The sequence below is a fragment of the Gavialis gangeticus genome, unplaced genomic scaffold (genome assembly GCF_001723915.1).
Source record: "Gavialis gangeticus isolate Ggan-Ray unplaced genomic scaffold, GavGan_comp1, whole genome shotgun sequence".
In the NCBI taxonomy this organism is placed as follows: Eukaryota; Metazoa; Chordata; order Crocodylia; family Gavialidae; genus Gavialis; species Gavialis gangeticus.
The window spans coordinates 29,003,321-29,022,612 of record NW_017729025.1 but is presented as its reverse complement, the minus strand read 5'-3'; the positions used below and the strand labels follow the sequence as shown (position 1 = coordinate 29,022,612).

Here is a 19,292-nt window from a genome sequence, read left to right as displayed (position 1 = left end):
AAACCCTGCGCTCCTACTGCCCTGCTCTGGGCCCCACTGGCGCTGTCCCTGGGACACCGGCACAGGCCCCGTGCTCCCACTCCCTCATCTTTGACAGGAGCCAGGGGCAGATAAATATTTATTTTCTAAATTTTTTAGGGCCCCTGCAGGCCAGATAGAATGGCTTGGCGGGCTGGATGTGGCCCTTGGGCTGTATTTTGCCTACCCCTGATTTAGCTCCTTCGGAGGAGACAGAGAACCTCTGCCTGGGTGGCCTTTGCCTCAGTAAATGTCTTTCTGAAGAGACTGTCTGCTCTGCTGCTTAGGACTGTGTTTTGCCCTGGGTTTCCTGAAAAAGAGGTGACATTCCTCACAGGAGCAGAACTGGATGCTAGCTCCTTGATCCAGGCTCATGGAAAACAAGGGAGGGTGAGGGACTGAAAGGCTGGGATCTCGGAGCGGGAAGGAACCCAGGCTCCCTGCTTTCTGTAGAAGCCAGTTGATTTCGAGGAATACTCCTGGAGATCAGACAAAGCCACAGTTACCCTGAGCAAGCACCCTCCTGAAAGGTCACTTCAGCCCTATTCCAGTCAGAGCCACTCCTGCACCCTCCCGTGACAGCCTGCTGCATGAGTCCCATTCCTAAGGAAGAATTCCTGGGGAGGAATGTTTTGCATTCGAAAGCTTGTCTAACTTTATCCCAGCAACATAGTTTGTCCAAGATACAACCCTAAGAAATTCTTGCATTACGGTTTCTGGCTCATTACAGCTACATCTCTCTTATGCAACCAGCCTTAAGTACCTAATTTTCCTCATTTATATCCACTTATAACCAATTACGTGTGGGTGCACACTTCTTACAAGACAACCACTCTGTCTCTAATCTCTCCATTCTAATTTTCAAAGGGAAGTTATAAAAACCCTTTTGTAGACGAGCCTACAAACTTCTCTTCATAAATCTAATGGGTACAAAAAATCTTGGATTAAATATAGACACTGGATTTATGGCACATTAACCTGCCTGACATCTGATACCCCAGGTAACCTCTCTACATTTTACCAGCTACTTTTTATCACCAGGTCAATATTCCCCTCCCTTTACCCCCTCCCCCTCCCAACCTACCTTTCTCACACCTATTGTCTCTCATCACCTCTGATCCTCACTGCCATGCATTTGCATTTTCACAGATCTATATTTTGCATATTGGTTTCTATTCCACCCAGGAGAACACAAAACGCCAACAGACTCTCCCTATGCCAGAATAAGGGTGTTTGTGCCTGAAAGTTTGCAAAGAAATTTTTTCCCAACGATTAGCTGGTCTAATAAAAGATACCACATTTACCCGAAGAACCTTGTCTACCTAATTTTCTGTATTAACTATGTGGAGAATTTAGACATCTAACATGTATTTGTGAATTCCATGCCCAGGGTTGGGTGCCATGCCTAAGTCCCTTTGTGGATTGTGGCATTTGGTTCAGGAATGTTTGGTAATAGGATGGATCTGAAGAGGTCTCTTCTGTCTAGTCCACAGCCTGTCTAACTGTCTTTGCCTTAAAATCTGGTGCCAACTGCTGCCTCCAACACAATGCAGATGTCTAAGTCAGAAGCAGATAGGGAAAGGAGAATTAGAGACACAACTTGAGAATTGTCGCTCACACCCACAGGCAGTCGAAAGTGCAGATGCCCACTTAGGGCACATTTACACATGCTCCCGGGGTTGGGGGCGGTGATGCTTTAATTAGAGCAGTTCCAAGAGCTGTTCTAATTAAAGCGCCACCACATCTTATGTATCACTGTCCGCACACTTCAAAAAGGTGGCGGGGTGTGTGAACTAAAGCTCATTCTACAAGTTTTAGATAAAGTGCCCCTGCTGCCACTTTCAAGTGTTGGGAAGCTGATACACAAGATGCAGGAAGCTGCTGGAGTGTGGCAATTGCCATGTTTCAGCAGACTGCTGAAGTGAGTCTGCTCCAAAGTGCTGGAATTCCAGCATGATGGAGCAGCCTCTGTGGTTGTGTATAGGTACCCTTATAGCCCAGACAGTTGCATGCAATCTCTGCTGTGATGTGGGCAGAGATGAGGCTTGTAACTATCCTTTCAGATGGGAGAGTCATTCAGGAATAATGCAAGACGCTGAAACCCTTTACTGCTATCATAGGTGGATCCAGGATTTTGTAAAGGGCAGTGCAGAAGCAGGGACCTGTGCTTCAGGGGTGGTTACACGCTGACTCCTGGCCTCCTCATGCCCCACTGGCATGGGCAGACCATGCCATAGAGCAGAGGCAGGCAATTATTTTGGGTGGAGGGCTGCTTACTAAGTTTTGGCAAGCCATCAAGGGCCACATGACAGGCAGCCGGGGTAGATCAATATTAATTTTCTGAATTTTTTAGGGGCCCTGCGGGCTGGATAGACTGGCCTGGAGGGCCGCATTTTGCCCACCCCTACCACAGAAGTAGCAACTAGGGACTTCTTTTAAGGCCTTGAATCACTTAAGAATCCTGCCCCTCCCTGCCAGTTTCAGCACTCCCTTCCACCCTCTTCATGCCCAGGGACATCTCTCCTCCCCTTTCATTCCTTCCCTCACTCACCTACCTGCTGCTGCTCTCCACACTATACCCAGCTAATCTGGGGTGGGGAGAGCTCCAGAGCCACTCCTGCACCATTCCAGCTAGGCTGGGTGGGTGGCCAGGCTCAGCTGGGGATGGCAGCAGCAGTGGTGGGCAGGTTCCCTTTCCCTGGCTGGCACAGAACACCCAGGGGGACCAAGCAGCAAAAAGCAACTGGCCCATCATGCTCTTCTCAGCTGAGCCCAGCCCAGCTGGAGCAGGGCAGGACCACCTTTAGAGTTCCCCCTGCCCCTGGGGCAGTGGCAGGTGGCAGGTGGCGGGGGAACGCAAAGGGAAGGGATTTGCTGTTGCGCACAAGCAAAAAGGAAGGAGGTAGAATTCTTATCTGCTTTGGGTACCTTAAAAAAAAAAAAAAAAAAAAAAAAAAAAAAAAAAAAAAAAAAAAAAAAAAAAAAAAAAAAAAAAAAAAAAAAAAAGGGCTGCTGCACCCACTGCATTGTCTAAAATGGTGTGACCACGCAACCCCTAATAGCTGTTACTAATATTAACTAATTAGCACTAATGTAGTACCTCAGAAGGAGAATCCTATTGTGTTAGGTGCATGTGATAGATGCATAACAGAATCCCTACCCCAGAGAATATACAGTCTCAAGCTCTGACCCTGGAAGGCCTTACATATGCTTAACTTCACTTAGAATGACTTCAGTGAGACTACTCAGAGTGAATAAAAATAAAGTATTTGCCATTCCTTGCAGGATCAAGATGTAAATGTTTTGGTGCTAGATTTATTTCATCATATTCTGTGCTGGCTTGGAGTAAACCTGGTTCTGTGCCTGCGTAGGGCACAGCCAGACTGTTCTTAATAAGTATTAGCCTAATGAAATTATTCTTCTTGGAAAAGCTAGGATGAAATCCAGCATCGATTGTTTGCTTGTTTAAGCTTGGTCATAGTACTGTTGGGGAAAACAAGTGGATAATGTTCAATTTTCTTGAAGATATCTTGAAATGTTATAGAGTTCTGATATTTTGAGGGAGTAACATTTAAAAGAACATTTTCAATAAGTTACTGTTGTCACCTACAGGTTCTTCTGCAGAGGATTTTGTGCCTATTTTCAAACAAGTACAAACACAAATGGAAATGCACACAAACAAATATAAATAAGTCTTGAAACACCTTAAGCTCCCTAGCCATTAACCCATAGTGTGGGTTTAGGTTTTGTCTTTTCCACTTTTGTGTAACAGTCTGAGACTTGAGAATTAACCTTCTTTGTGTTTAGCTGAAACACTTGACTCATTGACTCATAAACAGCATATCCTTCACTTGACTGTATTTCAGATATTTCTTCACATTTGGCAAAATTTCTTAGTAAGATGTTTCAAGCTGGAGGATTCTTTGGAAGCAGATTAATCATCTAAGTATTGTCCTCCAGTTGCTACAAGGACTCTGTCCAATCTCTGAGATCATGGATTAGCTAGATGGAAAATAAAGGGAGAACATAAGGAGCATTCCCTTTTTTTATAGAATTCTCTTTCAGACTGATTCTTGGCTAAGAGACAAGTGCTAAGAGCTGTTGCTTCCAAGCTGTTAACACAAATAAAATGGGAAGATCAGTTCCTCTGGTCCTAAAAAAGGATTCTTCTGTCATCAAAGATAACCTAAATCAGAAAACATTTTCTTCAGAACAGGACATATGCGGATACTCAAACAATAGAGTATTCTTCCTCTCTAAAATATTCTTCAGGTCAAAACCTGTTTAGTGATAAATTATTGAACTCATCTTTTCATTTGTTCTGGATGTGCCAATGAAGATGCCACAGTTCAGACCAGTGGCACCTAACCTTTTGGCCCCACAGGATAGATGAGGGCTGGTTGTGCACTGGTGCAATCTAGCATGCAGGCCCATGTTATTCTGCCTGTGGGGCTCCCCACAGGTCTGGTAACTCTGGAGAAGGGGTCTGGCAATTAACACTGACACTGCTTCTCTGATGCCAAATTTTTGATGTCGTGGAGAGCCCCTTGGGCTGGAGGATGAATACCCCTGGTTGAGACAGATGAGTTTTATAATTGAAGTACAGGTTCAGCACCTTTGTTATGCATGAATAAAATAAGCATAAACACCATAAATATGCTGAGAATAAATAAGTTTTCAGAGAATTTAAAACCACTTCAAGATAATGAATTGCACCCATTTAATTAACCTAGAAATTCTCTCTCTACACAAGTGTTGTCAAAGAGGTAAACGTTGAGTAAATCTGCAATGGACAGAATTTTCAAGCAAATCGTTAGGATTTATAATAACTTTTACGTGTTGTTTTTTGAAAACAAGATGTTTCTTTAACAAGTTGAGGAAGAAAAATTATCTCTGTCAGAGGAAATCTTAAAGAACTGCCCTTCCAAAATGGCAAAGATCTGTTATTTTAAATTGGATCTATCATTTTAAATGACAAACTTTTCTGGGGTATGACAGCCTTTTAAAAAATATTGCCAAGTCTGATGGTAGTGACGTGGTAAGATAACAAAATAGGAAAACATCCAATATATTTTCAAAAATCAGCTTTGTCTCATTTTGGATCACAAAAATGAATATAATTAATCATACCGAATATTTATTGCATGGCAGAACTATGAAATAAAGCTTGAATGTGTGGCTTAAAAGTTCATTTCCATATGTTTGGATTTCTTTTAAATTTAACCTCTTCATTTCTTGGATTTTATGATCTGTTTTGGATGCCATATTTACTTGAATCTAAGTAACCCCACTTATCTTAGATTTGAGTACAAGAAGGGGAGTGGGAAGGTTGCTAGACTCCAACTTTGACCCTGAACCCAGGATTGGAGTTTGAGCTTCAGCCATATCTCCCCCACCCCACCTGCCCCCTACAGCATTTGTGCCCCCTCACCTTAGGTCTCAGTTACTGCTTACCTTCTCTCTCACCTTCTGGCTGGACCAAGGCAGGGAGCACAGAGCACGTGCTGTCTCAGGCCACACAGTAGTAGCAGTAACTCTGGGGCTGGAGTCAAAGCTGCTCACTGCAACAGCTGCTGCATGGCTGGGGTGGGACTAGAGGCAGCATATGCTTTGTGCGCCCTGCCCTAGGCCATAAGGTGGCCCCAGCTGGAGCCAGAAGTGCAAAGGGAAGGTAAGTGGTAGTGGGGAGGGTCTTGGGGCAAGTGAGAGCGAGGGCAAGTGGTAGGGAATAGACAGGTGCCCAGGGGTGCAGGCCCTGCAGAGAAGGTCAGGTAGAAGAGGTGGCAAGGGTAGTTAGCAGAGGGACATATGGGAGCCAAGTGACAGGGGCAAGAGGCAAGTGGCAATATGAGCCCCAGGGGAGCAGACCTGGGCTGCACAGGCACCAGGGGGAACAAGTGGTGGAAGGGACAGGTGGCAAGGGGCAGGAATCAGGCTGTTTGATTCCCCTGCTGTCTATGCCAGCACAACCTGCCCCACTGCCACTGCATGATGAATTTAAGATGACCCTCCAAAATTAGATTCTAGACACTGAAAATTAAAACAAGTATTAATTTTCCATTTTAGGTCTTCTTAAATTCAGAGTAGTCTTGGATTTGGGTAAATGGGGTATTTTACCTTCAGTTACTTTGGGCTCTCAATTTTACAAGAGGCTGTTTTTACTGTGGACATAGATTTCCTTACTAACTTTTCTTCAGTATGAGGTTGGCTGCCATATATAGAGGCCCTATCAGAAACTAGTATGCCAATATCATTTTATCTTTGGTGAGCAGGAATCAGCCTAAGCATAAAAAGGGGACACAACACACCAGGTCAGGCTTTGAGTTATAGATTTAACTAAGTCATTTTCTGGGTTTTTTACAACCTTTTTAAAAGCAGGGATGGAGTGTTGTTGTAGCCATGATGGTATAAGAAGTGTATACCGGTGAGGATTTTTTATGATATCTTCCATTGAACCAACTGTATAGTTGGGAGAGCTGTTGGACCAGCTTTCAGGCATCAAATGCCCTTCCGCAGTTCTAAGAAAGAGGTAGACATGGGCTGAAGTAAATATCAGAGGAAAGCCTCCGTTCAGACATAAACAGCCCTTGCCCTTTTTTAAATTAGCATGTGCCTCTTTGAAAATGTTTTGGAGTTAACTTTAACAAGAATAAGTTTATCTTGGATGCAAACTAATGTACTTCGCATGTAAATATTAAGCAAATAATGCTTATTGCATTTTAAACTTGCACTGTTTAGAAAACAATACAGCCAGTAGAACAAAATGTTCTTATAGTTCACTTATGTCTGTGTATGCACGAAGGAGGAAAGTAAACTCATCCTAATTGAACTGTCATACATTTCATCACTGACCAAAGCCTTTTAGAAGCAGTTGGTTAACACTCATTTTGTTCAGTTTATACTCACTGGGGAAATGTCTGCTGGTGGTTAGTAAACAGAAGATGTGAGATGTAAGGTGTTCTTTCTAGAAGAAAGTTAGCTACAAGGGGTATTTGGAAGTTAAATTCACAAGGAGTGGGGAAAATGGCAGTCTTGGAAGGGATGGGATGAGTGCTATGTTTTCTGTTGCTCAACTAGGGGAGGGGCAGAAGAGTCACTGCAGCAGATGGGAAGTAGGAAGATTAACATGCATTGTATAAACTTTGTAATTGAGATCATTTACACTGGAGATTTTAAACATATTGGTGTCACTAATTCAGCACTAAGGTATTATTTTCTAATAAAATGACAGTCTATTTCTGTAAACTTGTTAGTTGCAGAATTTGTAATAGATGAAATCAAAGATTTGAATGAAGATTTTAAAACAAAGAAGGGTATTTGGGAAATGCAGAAAGTGTATTTTAACACAAGATGATGTCTCTTCAGCTTTTCTTCTCTGTTGTAGTCTTGGAAGTATTCACCTTTTTGTTGACTAAAGTCAGACAAAACCACGTCATGCCATACTGAATCTGGCAGAATACTAGAAGGTTGATTTTGGTTTGTATTGGTTAAATCAAGCTTTTGATTTCATTGTCTGTTGTCCAGTATGCTAATCCATGTTATTTCCAGCTGAGTTAAAGTGTAAAGTCGTTAGAGCAGCATGGGCCTTTTGTCTGTACAAGGAAAGGTTAAATTCTACAGACAGCTACTACTGCCAAGATGTCTGCTAATCTTATTTTTGGGATTAATTACCTGTAGCAGCTGCAGTATAGAAATCTATTGCTGAACACAGTCGTGATTATGCCAAGCTTAGGGGAAAAAATGGATTTTGTCATGGGAAAACTTTTTTAGCATGGGTTAAGAGATCTAGAGGTGTTTCAGTTTGTCAAAAGTTGATGTTTAAATTTCAGCTTTTTCCGTAACTGAACATAACTTTACAAATAATATTTTAATATAGGCATTTTAAATCAATTCTAAAAAACCCAAGCAACAGAATTTAAAAAGTAGCGTGTCTGGATGGCAAACTGTTGCAACAGTGTCCACTAGCCCACTGTTATATTTTGAATGTAGTATGAGTTGTTTGTAACTCATCATTTTTAACAGCTATGGACTGGATTTAAGTATGAACAAACTTGGAAAACAAAATTTATTACGGGCCTTTGGGGGCAAATACATTTTACTAATTTTACATTAGTTTTTGCTGCCTTTTTTTTTTTTTCTTTTCCTTCCTTGGGATTCTCTGACTGAAAACTAGTAGTTTATATGATGTTTTGGATATATCTCCTGACATTTTAAAGTATATTTAAATAACAGTAATTTGTGCCTGTATATTCGTATTAAAAAAAAAAATTCAACAAGTTCCATTTTGTTGCCTGTCCTGTTCAACATGTGTCTGAGGCCTCTGGGTTAGGTCATGATGAGATTTGGAGTGAGGTTACGGTCAGTATGCTGATAAAACCCAGCTCTGCCTTTTTTTTTAAATCTGACCCAGGCTCTGCAGTCTCGGTCCTTACCCACTATGGTTGGGGGGCTATGGTTGGGGACTGGATACAGATGAACCAATTAAATTAAATCCAGAGGTGATGGTGGTTGGCAGAGCTCCTGACTTGAAACCTATCATTGGGTTTCAGCCTGCCCTTGTTATAGACATGCACAACCTTGGATCTTTTGCTGCACCTGGATTCTTGGATTGTGATGGTGGCTAGAAGCACTTTCCACATGCTCCATCTGGTGAGAAGGTTGCAACACATCCTTTCAAATCCAGGTCTGGCCACCATCATCTATGCCTTTGCAACCCCAAGGCTAGACTACTGCAGTGTGCTTTACATAGGGTTGCCCTTGAGGACTGACCAGAAGCTGCAGCTAGTACAGACCATGGCTGGCTGCCTTCTGGCAAGGGTGGGTCACCAGGCACGCATTAGTTCAGTGCTCCTGAGTTTGCCCTGACTTTCATTAGCTTTCCAGGAACAACTCACGGTGCTGTTTTTAACCAATATGACTCTAAATAGACTTGACTGTATATACCTAAGGGGCTGCCTTCTCCCATATGTTCTGTCATGGTCCCTAAAGTATGTGAAGTCCAACCTGCAGATACCATCTGTGGACCAAATTTGTTTGGTGAAAACATGTAGAAGGTGGTTCTTGGAAGTTGTTTCACAGCTCTCGAATGCCCTCACCCTCGTGGTCTGTCAGGCCATTTGTACACGCTACAGAACTGGCCTTTAAAGCGGCTTAATGCCCTTTTGCACAGCTTTAATGGTGCAGCTGTTTACATATGTTGGTGTGGTGCAATGCATGTTAAATAACTTTGGGACATGGCAAAATAAAACATGTCTGAGGTGCTTTAGTTTGCTACCTTACAGCTGGGGAGGGAAGCACCTGGCCCCGTGCAGCTCAGGGCTGTACAGGTAGCCCGGCAGCAGCCTGTGCAGGCAGACTCCATTGACAGAAAAAAAAAAAAATAGCGGCAAGCCTGATCTTTTTTTCCTTTTTTTTCCCCCCCCTCCCTGGAGCCTGCCTGCCTGCCTGCCTGAGCTGTGCAGGGGCCCGGTGCTTCCTTCCATGGCTGCGGGACCACCTGGGCCAGGTGCCTGTCAGTTGGTACCGCTTGGAGGCACCACCGTTGCCATGGAGGGAAGCACCAGCTCTCCCCCCCTGCAGCTCAGGGCCCGCTCCCCCCACCGACAACTTGCCCTCACTTCCTGCTGCCAGAGAGGCAGGTAAGGATCGGGCCTGACTCTTGTGTACATACCACAGGGGTTTACTCCACCCTAAATTGAAGTGGTGTTTTTAAAAACTAACCACTTCAATTTAGGGAGAATTAAACCAAAGTAAACCCCCGTGGCATGTACAAATGGCCTCTGAATCCAAGCCTGGGCAGCTGTCAAAGGCATAACACTTTTTTTTTAATTTGGGTGGGCCTTCATTAGGCAGGGTCAAGTTTAGGAGCATCCTCTTAAAAGTTTGTTCCTTTACATATTGTTATCTGATTTTATCATTTATCTCATTTTTATTGTAAGACTACCTAACCCTCTTTTTTGGGAGGGTAGGGTAGAACTCTAATAAATGAATCTACATAGACATTAATTATCCGAATGTACGGACAGTATAACTTTAATTTCCTACTTTTTTACATCTGAAAAGAAAGGTGCTGATTTGGAGTACAGGGAAAATTAAATGCACAGACAACAGGAAAAGGAAAATGTGACTCTAGGAGTGTCAGATGAAACAATATATGAAGTGGTTGGGTATTAAGAATAATTGAAAACAGGATATGCTAACATCTACTGTCATAAATACCCATTCTAGCAAAAAATAAAGATAACCTACTTAGATGAAATCATTTAAAGCAGAAACTTTGTTACGTCAAGGACTTTGCAAAAGCTCCCAAATTTAATGGTTTTTCTGAATGACTTGACTGAGGGTAAATGACAGTACCAGTATGTAACATATTTTGTAAATAAATCTTTTTCAATATAGTCATCGCTGAATGATATCACTTAAAGTGACCCAGTAAGACTAGGAGTAGCTAACCTTTTACTGGAATTATTTGAAAATATATTTTTCTTGCAATTCTTCTGAGAAAGTCACCAACTTTTTGCTTTACCTTTTAGTGCAACTTTGTGCCATCTTTTATCCATTATTACTGTTTTATTTTTTTTGTTACTTAAATGAAAAAGTCAAGAATTTATAGAAGGAAGTGTGACGTTCCTATTCAATAGGAAATGGAGTGGAATAGAAAAATAGGAATACAGTCCAAATAACTCTGTTTACTGGTCTGAGGTGAAAAGAGCACAGATTTCCTGCCAGTGAAGTGCAGTCCCTAAGCCTCAATCAGTCCTGCTTACTTCCAAAGAAATATGTACAACAACCATAAACTGACAGACTTAAACTCAGTCCTTTCAGTGTGTGCATGCATAGTCAGTAGGACTTTTCTCATACAATATAGGTTACTCATAAGCATAATTGCTTGCAGGAACCCAACATATGTGTGAGTAATATGGGAGATTTCAGTAAAGTGGAAAATGGCCTTTTTTTAGATACGTGTGTAGATACAAAACAATACCAATAAATAGCTAGTATTTTAGGCACTAATAATACTGAAGTGTTTTTATAAAGCGGGACACAATGAGATATGGGGATAAGTTATAATGCAAATGGAGAATGCTTGGGTAGTTGGCAGTGGGCGTTTGATCAACAAAAAAATGAGTCTTGGAAGTCAAGTTTTAATTTTAAGAGGCTGACTCTTACTCCTTTTTTTCTCTCCTTCATTCTCTGCATTTCAAAACTTTCTTTACTAGAATTCAACAGAACAGGCCTCATTTCTAGATAATGTAGATATTTTGTATTTTTGATGTGTTTTGAGATTCCATCTTTTTCTTACTGTTTTGTTTAGATGACAGTGCTTCTGCTGCAAGCAGTATGGAGGTAACAGACCGCATTGCTTCTCTGGAGCAGCGTGTCCAAATGCAGGAAGATGATATCCAGCTGCTCAAGTCTGCTCTGGCTGATGTGGTTCGACGTTTGAATATTACAGAGGAGCAACAGGCCATGCAAAACAAGAAAGGACCTACCAAAGGTATGCATTTGAAATCTGTGTAAAACCAGTAATGATTAAGAAGTGATCTTTTATAGATATTTATTATCTCAAGATAAACAAGCAAAATTCAAAAATAAAAATGTAAGCACAATTTATAACCAAAATGGAACATTCAAATAACCGAAAAATGCTTGGCGTAGAAATTCTAAAGTTTACCTGACCTGTCAAAGCATCTGCACATCCTTACTTTTAAATCCATGCTATAAATTTTCCCATGGCTACTATTCGTTGTCTTTTGGAAAAAAAAATTACATTGTAAGATCCTTAAGGATTGGATCATTTCTACCTGGTCAAAATTCTACTTTTTGAGTATTGTGGCAATACAAATAACAAGGACAAAGTTAATCAGCTGATAAAGTTGGCTTAGGCATCATGGAGTACTTTGTAGTTTAATTCCTGTTGTTCAGATAATGTGAGAAGCTGGATTTGTTTGGTAATATCTCTTATTAAACCAGTGTTATTGTTGAGAGAAATGTTAGATGAGCTTTGGGGCACAATTATTTTCTTCCTCAGGTGAGTTCCTTAAATAACTTGAAGAATGGCATTGTATTCCCAAAAGCTTGTATTACATCTTTACTAGGTATATGGTTGGTCTAGTAAAGGAAATTGTCAACCCTGTCCTGTTTCTTGCATGTTCCCAGGACAATCACAGTTACAGTACTACTGCAGCTGCTGAGGGTAATGTCAGTTTATTCAAAGATAAATCAAAGAAATTAAGTTGAATGCCCAATACCTCACTGATAACAAAGTTTGAATGGGACCAGAGTGATGCAATGTGGTCTTGCCAGATTTTCTTGCTGTGAAAGCATGGCAAATTTTCGCCTTTTTCAGAATCTTGAAAAATTAGTGTATTGTCTTGGTAGAAATAATTGTGGCAACCTAGATGTGCAAAATATGGTTAGAGACACAAGCTCTCTAATTTCTAAATGTTGTGATATAGTATATAGCAATTTAAAATTTTAATTTTTAATCCCATTAAAGGAAATTACACATTTTATAGCCTTTTAACTAAGAGCCAGGTTTACATTTGTTTTTGTAGGAGCTTCTGCTAAGGTGTTAAAACGCCTGCACTGTTGGTACCTTGTTAGTAGTGTTGTTGACATCCTGTGTGACCATGGGAGTCATTCTCCCTCTCTGAGACCCAAAGAGGAAGTGTGCTCATTTTAGGTTCTCCCAGATTACTTGTGACCTGTAATTTCTCTAACACCATCATCATTGATATTACATTGGCACAATGGTCACAAAATTAATTAATTGATTTTGATACCTTGGATCCCCATGCAGTCATTGGTGACAGTTAGTTACCTCCACGGTGATCCACAGAGAGAGGAGGCTTCTAAAAGCAGCCAGTAAGAACACAAGGCACTGCAGTGTCTGAAGTCCTGCTTTTCTTCAGAGCATAGGCACATGACAGAAATGAGTGTTAGCTACTTTCTTCAACTTGGGATCCAGGAGCGTAGAGTGGAGATGTCTACCTGACCAATGCATAGATTCAATATGAGCAGGATTGTTTGGTGCAATGCTCTGCACCCAGAATCATTTTCTCTCAAACATAGGTGGTATCTGTTGGTTATAACACTCATCCATGAAGTGAGAAACCTGGGTTTTAGGCCCTCCTCAGCATCCTTTCCTAGGAGAGAGCCCTGCCTACTAGAATATAGGATAGCTTCCACCCTTGCTGTTGAAGGCAGCCAAAAGTATAAGATTCATGGAGCAGTAGGACAGCTAGCAATAGAGAACATGCATACGCTTATACAATTTGTACTAGACAGTCATTAGTTAAAAATAAAACCCAAATAACCCAGGTAGAGGGCACCAGAGCCCAGGAGAGTGTCGTCACCTGAAAATGTGTCCCCGGGAATTTTGTGCTCTTGGCTACCCAGTAGTCTAGCTCCAGCAGGAGGGGTAGAACACCCAGAGTATATTTTATAACCTCGCTTGGGAAATTCAGCATATGGGTTTGAGTTCCTCTGGCTAAGTGGGGCCTAGAAGCCAGGTGTCCCACTTCCTGAAAGAGCTGTGCAACAGGTGGGCACCAAGGTGTTTTGAGAGCGAAATTTGCCTTAAGAACAGTGCATTGTACTGAACTCTATGCTGCTATCAGTGTCAATCTGGAACTGTGTAGCATGAATGCTGAACAGACTGAGGACTTAGATTTTGGGGGCCTCTCAGGATTGAACAAGATCCCAACAAAGGTTAAGTGGGAATTAGGTACTTAGGGCACCTATACACATGCCCGACACCTGCTTTGACCTGTTCTAATTAGCACGCTCCAGCAGCCTCAGTGTCATGTGTATTCAGTGTCTCTGCACTTCAAAATGGCAGTGGGGCGCTTTAACTAAACCTCATCAAATGAGTTTTAGTTAAAGTACCCCTGCCACCATTTTGAAGCATGGGACATTAAATACGTGAGACACTGCGGCAGGGCCATTCCTGCGGGGGGTGCAAACTTAGGCGACCTCCCCAGGTCCCACACTTTGGGGGGCCCTGCGGAGCCAGGTGGAGTGGCTGCATTCAGCTGCTTGCTACCCCCCACCCCCCACTGCTGCCAATAGCTGTGGCAGGTTTTTTGGATCTGGGGTGTGTGGGATCGGGGCAGGGGCAGGGCCTCACACAGATGGATTTGCCCCAGGTGCTGCATCCTGCTTGGGTTGGCTCTACACGGCCGGCGCTTTAATTAGAGCAGTTTCCAAGAGCCACTTTAATTAAAGTGCCTCCCCTTCTCCCCCCCACAACCTTGGACCCTTGGAGCATGTGGAAAGATGCTCTTAGTTTCCAGAGGTCAGTTGCTTGTGAGCATGAGCACAAAGCTAAGTATGGGCCATTTTTTTAGTTCATGAAGTATTTGCCTGATGATTCCAGGCACCAAAGCTGCTTTGTGGGTCTGTCTGGCACCAAAGCTGATGGGGTCTGTCTGGATTGCTTTGTTGTGAATTAGGCACCTATATTCCACCAAATTACTGATTCATTGCCTACCAGAACTGTTTCTATCTGGCGTGAAGTCATAAAGTTGAAGATGAGAACCTGCACTTTTCACCCAGATCAGTCGTAGAAATTCTATGTGACCTTGTGCGAGTCATTTATTTTCAGACACTGATTCAGCAAAACTGCTAAACAAGAGCTTAACTATATGCTGATTTGGGGACTTAGTTCCTCTTTTAATTTGTGCATTTGTAGGGGAAGGTTAGGGGTGATTATGGAGCTAAATTAATGGGTTGTAAATCACATTAGTTGTTGGATGACAGATTCCATAGGAATCCACAATACTTGATGTTTCATTTTCTTTTCTGTTCTTGGCCTCATTTCTTTCACAGCAAAGACTGACCAAATAAATGTATCTGTTGGGTAGCTTTCTCATAACAAAATACTGCTGTATTCTTGAAATTGTTTGAGGGAGTAAGTTGCTTTATATAACATTTAGATTAGATATTCTTTAAAGTGTTGAGGGAAAGCCCAGTAAGTACTATAAAATTAAGCAATCAGATAAGATCTTATTCTTGGGTTGTATGTCAGTTTAGGAAATATATGGTGCCGTTTCTACTTCCATTGAAGTTAATGTGAGCAGGGTTGGACCCTCATTTAGTAGATGTCACTGCTTTAATCATGGACCTCTAATATAGAAGTCCCAAAACTAGGAGGGGTCATGACCTCAAATGAATTATGGCACTTACCAGGGGGTCACAAGCCCACAGTCACAGCAGTCGGGTTCAGACCAGAAGCGAAGTTGCAGGCCCAGAAGTTGGATCACAGTGGGCATGTCTACATGTGCATTTAGGTGCGCCTAAATTTATTGTGCATTTAGCTTAATGTGCATTAAGGTGATTTAGGCTTGCATCTACATGTGCGCGTTAAAGCGCATTAACACCATATGCGTGGACTGATGTGGGACTAAGGTTAGTCTCACATCAGTCCATACACAGCGTTAATATGCCTTAATGTGTCTACACATGTGTTAATGCGTTTTAGCTATTTGCACCTAAATTTGAATACCAGCTTTTGCTTTTGCAGGTATCAAATTCAGGCACAAATAGCCTAAAATTGCCATTTTTAAGGTGCATTAAGGGCATACACATGTAGATACCTGCCCTTAATACACCTTAAATTGGGCTAAAGCACCTTAAATCAGCACGCATAGACACGTCCAATGTGGAAAAAATTGAAAACTGCTGCTCTAAGAGGTTGTACCACTTCCTGCAAATTAATGGCTTTAAGTTATTTGGCCATCAGTGTACTGTAATAAGCTTTGATAGTATTAGCAGTTTGTTTTAAAGTGGTTTCCCACTAATTTCCAGAAATAGGTGTTCCCAAGAACACTAATATAAATCATTTCCTATTTTTACAGTGCTATTTCACTTCAGACACTAACCATGGGTCTCCCTTGTTCAGTTGAAGTATCTCTGAGGAGAGAAAAAGTAGACTAGAAAGCATGTTAATAATTTGTTGTTTTGAGCAGGTCTGCCAAAATTCAAAATTTGGGATGCTGATGCACTTTCCTCATGAATAATAGATAAATCTAATTTTGAAAAAAGAACCTGCTCAGTCCAGATGCCAGCATAAAAATATTTAGTAATTTTTTACCATTAGACTGTAATTTAGTTTATTCATAGGAGCAGTTTAAGTTCAGCATTATAATTGAAAGCTGTGGTGACTAACAAAGACCATCACGGAAATGAATTTGACTAGAGACACCACACGTGGAACCACACACTCTTAACATCTTTCCATTAATGTTGAGTGAGACTTGGACTATTTCCCCTTTACTGACATTTTACCCTGCAGATGCTGAATTGTTAGCCAAAAAGTTTAACTTGGATCTCAAACACTGTGGTGCAAAAACCCTGAAATATGCCAGTCAGTATTTCAAGTTCAGGATACCTTGTTACATTTAAGTGCTTAACATTTTATATGAAAGGTGCTGTGTTGGAGCCCACCTGCGGTAGAACAACATCCCAGTTCAGTGTGAGACAGCAATACTCTGTTCGCTACCTGAATTTCCTCATGGCCCAGTAGCTAATTTATATTTCTTTAAAGCCTAACAATTCCCAGCTTTAAAGCTAAGATGAATTAAGTACATATAGGGGAACTTGACTTATTTGTCTTGCCCATTTATGGAGCTCATTTACTAATGGCTTTTATTTTCTTTTGCCCACTATATGCCATTCAGAATGGCTTCCTACTTTTCCTACTTTTGTTTGTTGTTCTTTCTTCTTGCTATTGGTTCATTTGTTATCTTAATAGCACTATTAATCCATAGATCAGAGTGTGATTAAAAAAGCTGCTGCTGAGCCTGATAAACATGTCAGTGCTGTTGCCACAGGTAAGACCCTAGAGCAACCAAACTTGCTAAATAAATATAACAACTGACAGAACAGTGATGAACGATGAAGTTACTGACATTCACTGCTTCTAAAACCAGTACTAACGTGTTTGAAGTTCTTTTACTGTTTTAATTTTATCAATATAGGCTTCCATCACTTTATACTGTACATGTGTTCCTGGAAAACAGCACATAACTCAAATTCGCATTAAGGGAACCTACTTTACAATAGAACATATCCCTACTTGTTACAAGACCTCGACTGTACTGACCCCCAGGCCCATTTCTGCCACTTTTACAAGACAATTTTGGTACTTGCCAACAGCAGACAGTACACACAAGCACAGGGCAGTTTCATAATGGGGATGACAACTACAGAAACACGTGTTGCAGACAGTGAGTGAGGAGCACAGACCCACACAGGAGACTGTATTTTGGTGTGCATCACTTCCACAATACACTGCACAAAGCAGCTGACTGTAGGCTTCCACCACACCAATCGCATAAGAGTGAATTTACCTTGCATATAACAAATTTTTGGTATAAAAAGGGTCATCGCATAAGAGTGAATTCGCACATACAGAACCTGCATAAAGCAAGAGTTATTCTGAGAAACACAACAGGTTTCTATCATAAATAAAAACTGAACAGCCACAAAGTAAATGACAGATTAATTAATTTAAAAAGTGTTAATAATGCATCACAGAATTCTATCAGTAGGTTGTTGCTTTGCTACAGATCATTGCCATTCTAACTTCATAGAGACAGAAGTGGGGCTGAATGGCAGATTAGGGACTAAGTAGTGTAGGGAGGCATAAGCTTTTTTATGCAACAGTCTACTTTGTTGGAAGCCATGAATGGAGTGGTGAAGTAGGCTGTCACCTACAAAACTGCATGTTTCGTTGAACCTCTATCTCACTTCAGACTAACAGTTAACTACCTCTCTATTTCTAGAGACTATTGGATTAGTTCTAACTTGGATTCTCCTGCTTCAGAAGCATACATCCCTAGTGCTTGGTTTGAACCTAAACCTTTATGCTATATCAGTGCATAATTCTGATTACATCCAGAGAAGATTAATGCTAATTAGTCAACTCATTCCAGCATTTTAATGGGTTTATATTTGTATGTATGTATCTAGTATGTGAAGTAAAAATATTTTTATTTAAATATTTTAGTTGCTTGTTTGAGCATTTAGCTTTTAAAATAACTTGTTCATATTCTTAGAGCCTCTCAAGACCTTGTGAAAGAAGTAAGTTTTATATTTAGAATTGCATTCCCCAACATTGAATTTAAGTTATCTGGGAGGTGGTATACAGGGTACAGATAACATGTATACTGTTACATATTAACACTACTGTCTATAAGTTTAAAACACAATAGGACATCTGTTGGAAACTACAAAAGGAATTTAGGCTGGTAAAAACTGAATTTTGTGAGAATTAATGTGGCCAAACGGAAGTTAGGTAAACATATATTTTCAGGCCAGTGATTTTTACATGATGGCTACAAAACAGTACTTCCTTGCTGAGCTAGATAAATGGATTTTGTTCTGAAGAGATTTATATCTGTTAATGTGCATGTTATAGTGTAAATAAAACCCAATTATTCTTAATGTCTGAGAAACTTGCTTACCTTGCATTCCTAAATTTGCGTAACTACTGTTTTTGTAAAGTGTGGTCAGTGCCAGCTTTTATGCTTGAAATAGGTTTCTATATGTGGTATTGACTGAAATGAGCACACAAATATATGAATTAGAGGTGCACTGATATATAGGTCTATAACGTATTAGCACTGATAAAAGGAAAATTGACATTATCCGTAATCAGCTTTTTTTGCCTGATGTGGCTGATTAATGTCACTGATCAATGGTGGGGCAGATCGAGGTCCCCATGGGGAGGGAGTGGGGCTGGGGCTGGGACAGGGGCAGGCACTGCCCCGCCGTGGTGGGTCAGGGCAGGGTGCAGGATAGAGCCTCAGGCGGCTCATCTGGGGGTGGGGGGGTGGCTTCTGCCACTGCGTGCACCCCTGGGTGAGGCATGGGCGGCATGTGCCTCCCAGATCTGTGTGCAGGTTGAGGGCAGGCTGCCTGCTGCGGGCTCGGGGCCAGGGACTGTGCTGGCCTCTTCCCAGCGATGGTGGGGAGGGGTGGGCAGCGGCTGGGAGTGGGGGGGCCACATCAGGGCTATGGCAAATTTTGGGTGGATGTAGCCCACCCTGTAGCCGCACCCCCTCCCAGCACTGCTGCTGCCCACCCCGCTACTGCCCACCCCCAGTGCAGCCCGCCCCAGCCCATAGCCCACAGCAGGCAGCCTGCCCTTACTTTTGCCCTAAGCACGGGTCTGGCGGGCACATGCCCCTCTGCCTCACCCAGGGGTGCATGCAGTAGCAGGAGCTGCCCTCCCACACCCCCTGGACGATCAGTCTGCAGCTCTGTCC

The 19,292-nt window shown here is 41.8% G+C and overlaps 1 protein-coding gene across 5 annotated transcripts in view; it reads left to right on the top strand.

Annotated features, from left to right (window-relative positions):
- EML1 (echinoderm microtubule associated protein like 1) overlaps positions 1-19,292 on the top strand; it is a 312,189-nt gene that overhangs the window by 137,054 nt on the left and 155,843 nt on the right. For all 5 annotated transcript variants that reach the window (XM_019518578.1, XM_019518580.1, XM_019518577.1 and 2 more), the window contains exon 2: positions 11,333-11,515. In XM_019518578.1, coding sequence (XP_019374123.1) covers positions 11,333-11,515 — 183 coding nt within the window. The remainder of the gene's footprint in view (positions 1-11,332; positions 11,516-19,292) is intronic.